The sequence below is a fragment of the Pogoniulus pusillus genome, chromosome 3 (assembly GCF_015220805.1).
Source record: "Pogoniulus pusillus isolate bPogPus1 chromosome 3, bPogPus1.pri, whole genome shotgun sequence".
Lineage (NCBI taxonomy): Eukaryota > Metazoa > Chordata > Aves > Piciformes > Lybiidae > Pogoniulus > Pogoniulus pusillus.
The window spans coordinates 2248209-2262583 of NC_087266.1; the positions used below are offsets into that span (position 1 = coordinate 2248209).

Consider the following 14375-nt stretch of genomic DNA (forward strand, 5'->3'; position numbering starts at 1 on the left):
AGCAGGTTGGAAGAGAGCTCCAAGCTCATCCAGTCCAACCTAGCACCCAGCCCTAGCCAGTCAACCAGACCATGGCACTAAGTGCCTCATCCAGGCTTTGCTTGAACACCTCCAGGGATGGTGCCTACAGCAATGGCCCTTGCTACCACAGGGGCTGTTTCAGGCAGGGAAGAGGATGTTAAGCTCATCTCCTTGTTCCCTTGAATTTCAAGGACTCTCACAACCAGCAGAGCACAGAGGTTATGTGAATACAAATCACATCAGCACGCTGAGTAACTTGGTCAGCAGTTCCTTATTAAAGCACTTGGTGCCCTCTGTAGTGGGCATTTCCACTCAACCTCCCCCTTCCTCACCGCTAACAGTCAACTGGGCTCTCCATTTCACTCCAGCTCACGTCAGAAACAGTGAGAGGGTTGATTCCAACATTCTCCTCCTTGTCCCACCACGCACAAGCTGTTGCTACTTATTAAACAGTTTAAAATCCCTGCTGCCAAAGTCCCCAGGAGACATTTATCTGCCACGGTCATAAAACGCCTTGCCAGCATGCTACTCCAAACTGCATTTCCCAGCCAAGAAATACAAGCTCCAGAAATGAGGAAAAGCAAGGGTCTGGCTTGCTCTGATTTTCAGTGGTATGTCACTGGGATGCTAGAACTACTTATAAATTCAAATCAGCTTCCTAAGCTGTTGGTTTTCTTTCTTTTCTCAGATACAGCACAGTGGACTGTTAAACACATAGCCTCATGTACTGAAACACTACACAGTTAATGAAGTTATGCCATTAGCAAATGTACAACATGGGTGCATCAAATCCACCTATAGAACAGCTCTACATATGAGAGAGAGAGAGAGAGAGAGAGAGAGAGGATCACAGGATGCTAGGGGTTGGAAGGGACCCGAGGAGATCATCCAGTCCAACCCCCTGCCAGAGCAGGGCAATAGTAACACAGATCACAGAGGAACACATCCAGACAGGCCTTGAAAGTCTCTATAGAAGGAGACCTCACAGCCTTTCTGGGGGAGCCTGTTCCAGTGCTCTGTGACCCTCACAGTAAAGAAGCTCCCCCTTGTGTTGAGGCAGAACCTCTTTTGCTGCACCTTACACCCATTGAGAGAAAGAGAGAGAGAGGGAGGATTTGTTTAGGCTTTTCTCAAGAGAGCAGGAGTCCCTTTCTTGGCTTTTGCTAGTTGGTTTTGTTTTTAACTAAAACCAGGAGTTGTGCACACACAATAAAAAACAAACCCCTTCCCTCCCCTCCCCCCCCAAAAAAAAAAAAGTATCTACTCTTGCAATGAAAAAAAGACTGATTTTTTCTTTCTTTTTTTATTCCAGTTCAGGAAGGAAGAGAATCATCTCGCAAGGTAATCATAATCAGCTCCTTTGCCTCTATAATCTACTTCTGCTCAGCAGGAGCTACCCTCCCCCCCCCCCCCCCAACCACCACCCCAAACCCCTCCCTCAAAAAAAAAAAGCCAAAACCAAACCCAACCCCTGCCCCCCCCAAACACCCCACTTGATGTCCCGAGTGAAACGTGAAAACTACTTGGAAGGTCTCTTTTGAGGCACATGATTCGGATGGTTGCGTTCGGAGTATCGGACGTCAGCGCCGCTTGTTCCATCTCCTCCTTGCTTGCCGGGATGGGCTCTCCAGCGTGCCGTGGGCTCCCCCACCCCGTGCTTTGGGTGGGAGCTTATCTGTCCCTGCCCCAGATCAGAAAGGGTTAGGACGACACAAGTTAGCACAGGTGCCCGCTTCACACCTAAAGGCCGAGTACCTAGGTTGGCGGCTGGCTTCCCCGCTTCCAGTTCCTCACAAAGAGTGTGTGTGTGTCTCTGTGTGTGTGTGGTGGGGAGGGATTCAAAACCCAAACCAAACCCCCCCCCCCCCAAATAAAACCCAACAGCAACAACAACAGTAAAAGGACAAGAGACAGTAAATCTCACTGTGATCACGCTACGGCGAAATGGACCTTCCGCTCGTGGCAAAAACAACAAACCAAAGGAAAAACCAACCCAAAAACGTTGGAAGGCCAAATTAAAGGAGGAATGGGGGGGGGGGGGGGGGGAAGAATTGAAAGCAAAAAGTATGTTGCATGAGTTACAGTGCAACCGTATTATTCCTTCTCCTCCTATTTTCCTCCCTGCCCCCCACCCTGCCCCCCACCCCCAGCCTCGTTCGGTTTAGAAAAAGGATTGAGTACAACACAGTCAGGTTAAGTGGCCACAAAAGAGTAGCTGTCTTTGGCAAGAAGTCACCGCATCGACCCTCTCTGTCACCTTCTGCCCATTTCGCTCTGTCTCATGAAGTGGATGTTGTTGGCGCTGTCTGACAGTTCGGGGTACTGCTCCACTGAGATCACAAAGTAGCCGTCGTAGCCCTGTACCCGGCCCGTGTTTAGCACTTGCTGCTTCTCCCCTTCTGTCCACGAGCGAATACCCTCCTCCCCGTCCCGCAGTCTCTGCTGTTCCCGGGACCAGGCTTGGGCGACGGCGCGCTGCCGGGCCAGCTCCAGGACGCGGGCCTTCTCCTCGTCCAGGGTGGTCCCGTAGCGAGTGTTCAGACACAGCGCGCCGTACTGCAGCTGGATGTCGGTGTAGCGTCTAGTCCTTCCGCTCAGCACTGTGTTGATCTGGGACACCGTCACGTTCACGCCGTTCTCCAGGGTCCGCCGCCCGCCGCTGAGGCCCAGGATGGACAGGTCGCCCTCCGACGGCCCTTGCTTGATGAAGTAGTGCGTGTCCACCCCGTCGATGGTGAAGTGCAGGTTCTCCAGGTAGTGGGCGTTGTTCAGGATGGCCGCGATCCGCCGCCCGTCCTCGTTGGCCACGCTGATGATGTCGGTGGCCACGCGCCCGTCCTTCATGGCGAACTTGACGCCTTTGCCGAAGATGGAGCCTCCGGAGGCGAAGTTCCTGTTCTTCTTCACCTGCCGGCACCCGGCGATGCTGGAGCTGTAGATCCGTTCGAAGCGCTCCAGGGTGACAAAGGCCTTCAGCTGCTTCTGCACTTCACATTGGACCCCCAAAATCGACTGAGTGGGGAGAGAAAGAAGAGAGCGACACGTTAGGAGGAGAACCCTGGAGAAGAGAAGGCTCGGAGGAGACCTCGTAGTAGTCTTTCGGTATCTGAAGGGGACCTACAGGCGGGCTGGTGAGGGACTATTGACAAGGTCTGGTAATGACAGGACAAGGAGGAATGAGTTTAAACTGGCTGAGGGGGGATTCAAACTGGATGTTAGGAAGAAGTTCATTCCAGTGAAGGTGGTGAGACAGTGGCACAGGTTGCCCAGGGAGGTTGTGGAAGCTCCCTTCCTGGTGGTGCTCAAGGCCAGGTTAGATGAGGCCTCGAGCAACCTGTTCTAGTGGGAGGTGTCCCTGCCTATGGTGGGGGGTTAGAAATAGATGATCTTTGAAATCCCTTCCAATCTAAACCATTCTATGATTCCATGACTCTATGATAAGCCTGAGGGCCCAAAGGCATTATTAGCGTGACGGAGACCAGCAGAGCATCCTGAAAACACCTGAAGAGGAGCTCCACTATTTCTTAATCCCTATCACTTTTCTGATACTTAACTCTTCTTAACGAGAGGCGTGCTGGCAGCTTATTCCCCTGGCACTCATCGTGCCAGTAAACCAAACCACAGCTGATCATAGAATCATAGAATCGACCACGTTGCAAGAGAGCTCCAAGCTCATCCAGTCCAACCTAGCACCCAGCCCTGGCCAATCAACTCAACCAAGTCACTAACTGCCTCATCCAGTCTTATACTGGGAGCGGAACCGCTGAGAGACAACCTCTTGGATCATTTTGCAGACGGGTACAATACAAAGTCACTTTTGCTGCTAACACATAATGGAGCAAGCACACAGCAAGTCAGCAGCTCACCACTACTGCAAAACGTCTTTGGCAATGCTCTCATCAGTTCATGGCAGCGTAGGCTTCTCACAGACCCCTGGTCATCAACTATGAATTGCTCAAACCTCACAAAAGCAAGAGGATGCTGTGGCAAAACTCTCCTGGCACTGCCAATTCAATGATGTAATGACATCCAGGATTAAAAATGGGCTACACAGGAAAGTTTGCTGCACTCCTATTATTTTGAGGAAATTTAACATCCACGCAGGATGTTGCCTTAAACCATCCACGAGCTAAAGGCTGACGTCCTTGCCTAGTTGATTGGCCAGGACTGGGTGCTAGGTTGGACTGGATGAGCTTGGAGGTCTCTTCCAACCTGCTTGATTCTATGATTGTTCAGGACATGGTTTAGTGGCCATGGTGGTGTTAGTTTGATGGTTGGACTCGATGATCTTAGAGGTCTTTTCCAACCAAAACTATGCTTCTATGAATTGAGACAATGCAGGCATTTCAGTGTGGACCTCTCAACTAAGACTCGCCATGCAGTGAGGGAAGGAAACTAAATCTCCATTTCCATGGCAGCACTTCCAGAGAGGAGTCTCAAGCCACTAAGAAATAAAATAAAGGGTTTAGCATTGCAGCTCACTCAGATCATAGAATCAAGCAGGTTGGCAGAGAGCTCCAAGCTCAGCCAGCCCAACCTAGCACCCAGCCCTATCCAGTCAACCAGACCATGGCACTAAGTGCCCCAGCCAGGCTTTGCTTCAACACCTCTAGGCATGGCAACTCCACCACCTCCCTGGGCAGCCCATTCCAATGCCAGTCACTCTCTCTGCCAACAACTTCCTCCTCACATCCAGCCTAGACCTGCCCTGCCACAACTTGAGACTGTGTTTCCTTGTTCTATTGGTGGTTGCCTGGCAGAAGAGACCAACCCCACCTGGCTACAACCTCCCTTCAGGTAGTTGTAGACAGCAATAAACCCTCCATTTCCATGGCAGCACTTTCAGAGAGGAGTCTCAAGCCATTAAAGAAATAAAAGGGTTTAGCATTGCAGCTGACTCAGATGTTACAAGCAGCACTGAGCTAGGAAGGAGAAAACTCTAAGGGAGCAGAGGCACACAGGTTCAAGAGCATGTTTTGGGCTGCAAAGCATTCCAGTATCCAGCACTTACTTTTGGTCGAAGCTACACCACACAGGCTGGCATAGCTTCTCCTTCCCCTCTTTGGATTAACAGCAGAGGAGCTGGAGAGGGAACCAGTCACCTATGGAAGAGAAGCTCTTTGTGATTGCCACTGTGATGCCTGTGGGGGACCCTGCACGCTGCCTAGAGAGCAGCATAATTACCTGAGTGACAGGGAGCCAAAGCCAGCTCCCCTGCCAGCTGCACCAGCGCTCTAATTATGCAGGAAATGGACGTAATTAATGGAGATGTCACCGGTGATGGACGTGGAGCAATTAGGTTCCTAGGCTCCATGAGACACCCACTGCTCTAAGTAAGTGTTCACTGCACAGCCTTAGTTAGCAGTTTCCACTTCAGAGGAGTTTAAGTGGGGAAGCTTTCTTCTCAGGCACATCTCACACGGGTTGACTCCAGGTGGTCTCACTACCCAGTGCCACGTTGCTCTTCCACCTCACCTCAGTCACTTTTTGCAAGTGATGGGAAAAGACATTTCTCAGTTCTCATGCTGAGTCACCAGCATGGGCTGAGCTCCTGCACTCAAGGATGCAAATCAGGTCTTCTGCACTGGTGGATAACAAGGCTGGTGGATAACAAGTTAATTATGGGACAGCAACACACACCTAGCATGCATGGAGACCCTTACATCTACATCTCTGAGTCATTAATCCAATCTGTGTTCCTAGCAGCTGATCATCTGAACTGTCCTCTGGGCTCCACTGAGAGGTCATCCAAATAGTGTTTGATGCTATGGGAAATTCTGGTCTGGTTGACTGGCCAGGGCTGGGTGCTAGGTTGGCCTGGATGAGCTTGGAGGTCTTTTCCACCCTGGTTGATTCTATGATTCTATGATAGCACATGGGGCAGCGGTTTCAGACTAAAGTAGAGTTATATTGGATGTTTAGAACATGTTCTTTACCATGAGGGTAGTGAAACACTGAAACAGGTTGCCCAGGGACCATCCCCATGCATGGAGATATTTCAGGTGAAGCCTGACAGGGCTCTGGGCAAGCTGATCTAGTTGGGAATGCCCCTTCTGACTGCAGAGGGGTTTGGACTAGATGACCTTCAGAGGTCCTTCCAGCCCAAACCATTCTATTATTCTATAGCTTGTGTGCTCTACTGTGAACATAAAGAAAAGCCTGGCTGGGGCACTTAGTGGTTGATTGGCCAGGGCTGGGTGCTAGGTTGGACTGGATGAGCTTGGAGGTCTCTTCCAACTTGCTTGATTCTATTCTATGATTCAGAGGGCTGCAGCAACTCTCCTATGAGGACAGACTGAAAGAGTTGGGGCTGTGCAGGTTGGAGCAGAGGAGGCTCCCAGGGGACCTTCTTGTGGCCTTCCAGTATCTGAAGTGGGCCTATAAAAAAGCTGAGAAGGGACTTTTGAGGCTGTCAGGGAGAGCCAAGACTGGGGGGAGTGGAGCAAAGGTGGAGGTGGGGAGAGTGAGGCTGGAGGTGAGGAGGAAGTTGTTGAGCAGGAGAGTGGTGAGAGGCTGGACTGGGTTGCCCAGGGAGGTGGTTGAGGCCCCATGGCTGGAGGTGTTTGAGGCCAGGCTGGCTGAGGCTGTGTGCAGCCTGCTCTAGGGTAGGGTGTCCCTGGGCATGGCAGGGGGTTGGCACTGGCTGCTCCTTGTGCTCCCTTCCAACCCTGCCTGATTCTGTGATTCTAACAGGGGTGAAGGCAAACCGATTATGGGCAGTTCAAAGCGGCTGCATATCCCTGGCTTTGAAACTACCATTTCTGCTTCATCTTATAACTCATTTTAATGAACAGGCAAAGAAGAGAAACAGAAAATTTCCATCCTAGGCTGCAGTGGCAGGTGGCACTCTCTAAAAAACGCTGCTGCCCTTAGCAACTGTAACCCAAGGTGTCCATAAACCCAGCGCCGCAGAAAGAAAGCAGGGAATTGACCATTGGTTGATCTCAATATTTGTTGCTAGAGGTGAGGGACAACTCTGCTGGGTTTGTTTTGCCTCACAGTCTTCTTCCATCAGCTGTCCTTAGCTGACATTTCACTTTATCTAGTCACAAGCCACTGGAGAGCAGAGAACGACCTTCATCGTTGGCTCGCTGCCGCGCGGGGCTGCAGAGGATGGCACATTACAGAGCGCCCTGAATAGCCTCCTGCATTTTGCCAGCACCTCTCCAGGGTTTGAAACACCCCAGCCAGATTCCATCATCTGCTGTTTTTAAGTACTGCTTTCCAGTGTCAGACTGACAGCTTTAATTTCCCAGCCAGGATCCAAGAGATGAAATATGTGAAGATGCATCCAGGTTTCTCCCCGTCCTTGCGCCATTATGCACAGGTAGGAGTTTCTCTTGCCACCATATGGCCTACAAGGCAGAGAGCCACTTCTTCCAAAAGCCTGGGAAGTTATTGCTACCCCAAAATACTCCAAATCATTAACTCCTTCCTATGTATCCCTTAGCTGTCCATTAACACCACCATTCTCCAGGAATCAGCCTCTTCCCTCCATAACCTGATCTAGTTGCTGGCTACAACTAGCTGAAGGGAGGCTGTAGCCAGGTGGGGTTGGGCTCTGCTGCCAGGCAACAGCAACACAACAAGGGGACACAGTCTCAAGTTATCAGGGGAGGTCTAGGCTGGATGCGAGGAGGAAGCTGTTGGCAGAGAGAGTGATTGGTATTGGAATGGGCTGCCCAGGATGGTTGTTCAAGCTAAGCCTGGCTGGGGCACTTAGCCCTGTCCAATTAACCAGACCATGGCACTGGCTGCTAGGTTGGAGTGGATGAGCTTGGAGGTCTCTTCCAACCTGGTTGGTTCTATGATTCTAGTTAAAGGTGTCTCTGCTGACTGCAAAGGGTGACCTCTAATGGTCCCTTCTGACCCAAACTATGACTCCACTTTGCCACGATGAAAAAAAAACCTAATTTTGGATGTCCCCCACCAGCTCTCAGCAGGTGAAGGTACAGGAGGAACCCATCAACCACAGCAGCCTATCAGGCTGCACACTGCACAGCCATCAGCACTGCACTCTGGTTGGCTGAGAAGCCAAGTGCCTGCTTAGCAACCTGCCAACCACAGATGCAAGTGGGGCAACTGAGGGGAGTGACTGGTCAGCAAGCCTGGTGCTGTGCCTGCTGATTGGTTAGTGACAACTCCTGGGCTTAGAGGACAGGTCTCCCCTTGCCTCCTGACAGTGTACACAGCTGTAAGGGGATAACAAAGTTGAGCTCATTAAGCAAATTTACATCTGTGGGGGAATAAGAGGATTTGCCTCCTCCTCTTGCTCAGCTACTTTCTTAAAGCTTCAGGAGATTAATGTCCTTCAGACTTCAACTCCTTTGCCTGTATCATACCCAGTGAAAGAACTGGCCACTGCTGTTGCAAAGCATAACTAGGGGTTGATGGACTGACTTGCAGACAGCACCATGGCCCAAGCCCAGGACGAAGCACCTGCCATGTCAGGATGCCCTCCCTGAATGATGAGCACTGGCAGAGCCAGTCCCTCCAACAGATTGTCCTTGAGAGAAGCTGTGCCAGAAAGCAGAGCCCTGCAGCTCACTCCCTGGCTGAGCAGCCCAAAGCAGCCCTTGCCTCCAAAATGCTGCTTCACAAAGGATGCCAAAAGCTGCTCTGCCAACAGAGCCTGGAATGGACCCTGCAGGAAAGCAGTACCCTTCCTGGAGGCACAGAGCTCACAGGGTGGAGAGAAGGGCTGTCAGGGCTAGGAGGACTTGGGGGTACTGGTGGATGAGAAGCTGGTCATGAGCCTACCATGTGTGCTCCCAGCCCAGAAGCCAGACTGTACCCTGGCTTGCACCAGAAGTGCAGCTAGCAGGTGGAGGGAGGTGATGCTGCCTCTTTGTTCCACTCTCCTGACACCTGGAGTACTGTGTTCAGATCTAGAGCCCTCAGCACAAGAGGGACAAGGACATGCTACAGAGGGTCCAGAGGCAGGTGCTAAGATGATCAGAGGGCTGGAACAACAGTGCTGGGAGGACAGGCTGAGGGAGTTGAGATTGTTCAGCCTGAAGAAGTCTCTGAGGGGACCTTATTATGGCCTTTTAATGATTCAAAGGGGGCCTGTGAGAAAGATGGGGACAAGCCTTTTTAGTAGGGCCTGTTCACAGAATTAACCAGCTTGGAGGAGAGCTCCAAGCTCAGCCAGCCCAACCTAGCATCCAGCCCTGCCCAACCAACCAGACCATGGCACTAAGTGCCCCAGCCAGGCTTGGCTTCAACACCTCCAGCCACGGCCACTCCACCACCTCCCTGGGCAGCCCATTCCAATGCCAATCACTCTCTCTGCCAGCAACTTCCTCCTCACATCCAGCCTAGACCTGCCCTGGCAAACTTGACACTGTGTCCCCTTGTTCTGTTGCTGCTTGCCTGTTGTGATAGGGTGAGCGGTGATGGCTTTAAACTAAAAAGAGAGGAGATTTAGATTAGCTAGAAGAAAGAAATGTTTTATACTGAGTGTGGTGGTGAAACACTGGCACAGGTTGCCCAGAGAGGTAGTAGATGCCTCATCCCTGGGAACATTCCAGTTCAGGCTGGCCAGGGCTCAGAGGAACCTGATCTAGTTAAAGATGTCTCAGCACACTGCAAACTGGATTAGATGATTTTGCAGCAGTTGGATTAGATGCACTTGCAGCCTGGAGGGTGACCCAGAACATGAGCTGCATCAGGAGAAGTGCAGCCAGCAGGGCCAGGGAGGTGATTCTCCCCCTCAGCTCTGCTGAGACCCCACCTGGAGTTCTGGAGCCCCTGGGACAAGAGGGCTGTGGAGATGCTGGAGTGTGGATGAGGCACTTAGTGCCATGGTCTGGTTGACTGCATAGGGCTGGGTGCTAGGTTGGACTGGATGAGCTTGGAGGTCTCTTCCTCCTTGGAGATTGATTCTATGATTCTATGGTCTGGTTGATTGGCCAGGGCTGGGTGCTAGGTTGGACTGAATTAGCTTGGAGGTCTCTTCCTCCATAGAGGTTGATTCTATGATTCTATACTCCCTGTGCTCTGGAAGACTACTTCAGTTTGATCAGTCTTACTACCTGATAAACTTCTTGTGCCTCCATTTAACTTAACTGAATTCTGTCATTTGCTAAGTGAAACATTCAAGATTTCCTCTTATTTTCCCCATGCTTCATCACTAAACACAGAGACAAGCAGTGGGAAGGAGAAGTGGATTGTGTCTGGCTGTGTGCGTGGCTACGAGGGCTGGGAGAACAGAACTACATCAGCATGGGATGCAGGGATAGGGTTAGGAGAAAATGGATCTTGTGTTGAGGTATCCTATGTCAGTGAAGTTATTTTATGCAAAGATATGCCCACAGCATGCTGGAGGTGACAGAAAAGAAGGGAATCCTGCTCTGCAGCACTGGAGAGGCCACTTGCTGTCACAGCAGGATCCTGCAACTGCAGGCTGAAATAAAAATGCTCATGTTTTGTTGCTGTCATAACACAGGAAGCACAGGAGAGAGGCTCCAATAGCTGAATTCCACTTGCAGCACTTGAGTGTGAAGTGACTCATCTGGCAGCATGAGAGCTGCATCAATCTCTCTTTAGCCAAGCAGGGCCCTGCACCATCCTCACTGCAGCTCCTTGCTTTAGAAATCTGATGGGGATATCACCCATGAGAGTGGTGAGAGGGAGGTGGTTGAGGCCCCATGGCTGGAGGTGTTTGAGGCCAGGCTGGCTGAGGCTGTGTGCAGCCTGCTCTAGGGTAGGGTGTCCCTGGGCATGGCAGGGGGGTTGGAACTGGCTGCTCCTTGTGCTCCCTTCCAACCCTGACTGATTCTATGACAAACCAGACAGGCTCTGTCCTTTGAGTCTCCAGCTGACATTGCCCTCTGCAGAGCAGAGCTCATGAAGAGTAAGAAAGCATGAGGCTGGCCTGGAGAAGACTGAGAGGGGATCTTATAAATGCATATAAATACCTGAAGGGTGGAGGTCATGACAATGGGGCTGAGGTCTCTTCTGTGCTGGTCAGTAACAGGACAAGGAGCAACAGGTACAAACCAGAACACAGGAGAAGCTCCTTCCCCTTGGGGGTGCCAGAGCGGTGGTGCCTGGAGGTGTTTCAGGCCAGACTGGCTGAGGCTGTGGGCAGCCTGCTCTAGGGTAGGGTGTCCCTGGGCATGGCAGGGGGTTGGAACTGGCTGCTCCTTGTGCTCCCTTCCAACCCTGACTGATTCTATCATTCTATATGGAGATTTTCCTTTCTTCTCCTTGCTCATTCAGGTATAATCACCTGAAAAGGATGGATGGAAAGGAGGGCTCCTTGTGTTTGCTTCCAGCTCAGCTGCCTGATTGGGCATGTGCCAATCTTCATCTCAAGCTGTTTGGCTATTCACTAAGTCTAGTCATAATGCTGAACTAATGATAAAACAATGGCACAATAACAGGACCAATAACAATGAGAATCTCTGCTGTGGTTCTGAGGGAGTTATTTATCTACTGCACAGAACAACTCAGAGACAATCTTCGGTGTGGTCTCCGAATGAGCCTTCCCTGCTTGCCTTCTCCTCTACAACTCTGCCTGGGGAGACTCTGCCACATCAGAGAGGAGGAAAAAAAAAGTCCTGAGGCTACTTCTCATTTTAGAAATCATCTCTAGTAGTATTTTATTGTTTAACCCAAGGAAAAGACAAACAAAAAAGGGGTCTCTGAGCTCTAAAACCCAACCGAGTTACTGCGGCGCGGTGATTTTCGAGCACCAACTCAGCCACGCTAGCTAAAGGCACAGTTCTTTTGGTTTGTCTCCATTATAAACTGATATGAGGTCTTTAAATACATCTCTTATTGATGTTGAAGCTGGTATACATCAGCTTGCCTTCACCACAGCGATGAGGATGGGCTGGCACATGCCTGTTCTGTTAACCTGCAGTATCTTGTCCATACCTCTGAGTGATACTTGAATGCGACACTGTATTTTACCTCCTGTTTTGAGGACCAGAATCTGCTGCAGGACAGTGAGATTTCAGTGAACTCATAAATAAAGAGTTTAGGAGGGCAGCTGGAATCAATTCCACTTCCTACTGTTAGCATTTTATTAGCAGAAATGTTATCCTGATCTCCCCAAGGATATCTGTGCCTCGCAGCTCTCGGGATGTTTGAGCGAGAATCATAGAACAGAGTCACAGCAACAGAGTCAGTCAGGGCTGGAAGGGAGCACAAGGAGCAGCCAGTTCCAAGCCCCCTGCCATGCCCAGGGACACCCTACCCTAGAGCAGGCTGCACATAGCCTCAGCCAGCCTGGCCTCAAACACCTCCAGCCATGGGGCCTCAACCACCTCCCTGGGCAACCCAGTCCAGCCTCTCACCACTCTCCTGCTCAACAACTTCCTCCTCACCTCTGCAGGGCTCTCCTACCCTCCAACAGCTCCACAGCTGCTCCTAGCTTGCTGTCATCTGCAAACTTACTGATGCTGGACTCAATCTCCTGTTCCAGATCATCACTAAAGCTATTGAACAGGACTGTGCCCAGCACTGATCCCTGGGGCACACCACTGGTGCCAGCTGCCAGCTGGCTGTGGCACCAGTGACCACCACTCTCTGGGCCCAGCCCTGCAGCCAGTTCTTGCCCCATATCAGAGTGAATAAGCAGTGTCATACAATTCCTTGCACAACCACTAGAACATATCACAAGTTAAAAGCAGCCTGATAGTAAAAAACATCAGGTATGAAGCTTCAACCAGATTTCATGACTGTAATGGGGACTGACTTGCTCTTAATGCTCCAGTTTATCCAGGAGAACAGAGAGTCATAGAGTGAGAGAAGGTTTGGGTTGGAGGGGACCTTTGCAGGTCAGTCCAACCCCCCCTGCAGTTATGAAAAGCAAAGGTTGCAATATGACAGTTTGCTGATGAGAATGGGAGACAGAGCATGGAGTTGCAGAGATCACCTTGCTGTTGTCCCACTCTTGGGTTTTCATCTGGGTGTGGATCAGCTCATAGGATGGCTCCATTGCATCTATGTCTGGCTTGGGGTAGCCAGGGATGACGTTATGTAGCTGGAACCCAAAGGTGAGCAGCCAGCTGTTGACATCTGGAAGGAAAGAGAAAAATAGATCAGATTATCTGATCTCCCAAGCAGGGTTGCCCAGGAGAAGGCACAGAGGAGGGTTCTGTGGTGTCTGGCACTGCAGCAGCCTGGCTACAGTGATGAGTGTTTACTTGGGGTGAAGAGCACAAATCTTAATGGTCCTTCAAAGAGTCATAGAATCAAGCAGGTTAGAAGAGAGCTCCAAGCTCAGCCAGCCCAACCTAGCACCCAGCCCTGCCCAGCCAACCAGACCATGGCACTAAGTGCCCCAGCCAGGCTTGGCTGCAACACCTCCAGCCACGGCCACTCCACCACCTCCCTGGACAGCCCATTCCAATGCCAATCACTCTCTCTGCCAGCAACTTCCTCCTCACATCCAGCCTAGACCTGCCCTGCCACAGCTTCAGACTCTGTCCCCTTCTTCTCTTGCTGCTTGCCTGGCAGCAGAGCCCAACCCCACCTGGCTACAGCCTCCCTGCAGGCAGCTGCACACAGCAATGAGCTCTGCCCTGAGCCTTCTCTGCTGCAGGCTGCACACCCCCAGCTCCCTCAGCCTCTCCTCACAGGGCTGTGCTCCAGGCCCCTCCCCAGCCTTGCTGCCCTGCTCCAAACACCTTCCAGTACCTCAGCATCTCTCTGCAACTCAGGAGCCCAGAACTGCACACAGCACTCAAGCTGTGCTGAGCACAGGGGCAGAAGAACCTCCCTCGTCCTACTGTGCTACTGGTTCTGGATCCATGTGGCAAATAAGGCTCTTCCAGATGACTGCAGAACCAGGAGCCAAACAAACAGACTATCTGTTGCTTGTTTTCTTAGAGGCCAAAATGTTGAGATTGGGCAGATTTCCAACAAGCCAATCCATGTGGAAGGGGGGAGGATTCCTGCAATAAAAACACTTCTGTTCACTCAATGTACAGATTGCTTTTGGAGTGTCTTTGAAACAGAGAGGTTGGAGAGAGGGAAAGAAACAAAAAGGCTCATTTAATTATTTTTGGGGTGGTTTTTATTTGGCTTAGCACTAAGCCATGCTGCTTCCAAACCCTGCTCCTGTGAAAGGAAGACCTTTGATGTACATATTGTGGACCAGGTGGTCAACAGAACAAAGTAAAGCTGTGAAGGTCAGCATTGGTGTGGGGAGTGTTTATCATAGAATCATGGAATCATAGAATGAGTCAGGGCTGGAAGGGAGCACAAGGAGCAGCCAGTGCCAACCCCCTGCCATGCCCAGGGACACCCTAGCCTAGAGCAGGCTGCACACAGCCTCAGCCAGCCTGGCCTCAAACACCTCCAGCCATGGGGCCTCAACCACCTCCCTGGGCAACCCA

At 51.2% G+C, this 14375-nt stretch overlaps 1 protein-coding gene across 8 annotated transcripts in view; it reads right to left on the reverse strand.

The window, feature by feature from the left end:
• Nucleotides 1-2051: 2051 nt before the first annotated feature.
• The window catches only part of TENM4 (teneurin transmembrane protein 4), a 704151-nt gene continuing 691827 nt past the window's right edge, over nucleotides 2052-14375 (reverse strand). For all 8 annotated transcript variants that reach the window (XM_064168972.1, XM_064168982.1, XM_064168953.1 and 5 more), the window contains 2 exons: nucleotides 12911-13053; nucleotides 2052-3033 (listed from right to left, as the gene is read on the reverse strand). In XM_064168972.1, coding sequence (XP_064025042.1) covers nucleotides 2275-3033; nucleotides 12911-13053 — 902 coding nt within the window. In that variant the 3' untranslated portion in view covers nucleotides 2052-2274. The remainder of the gene's footprint in view (nucleotides 3034-12910; nucleotides 13054-14375) is intronic.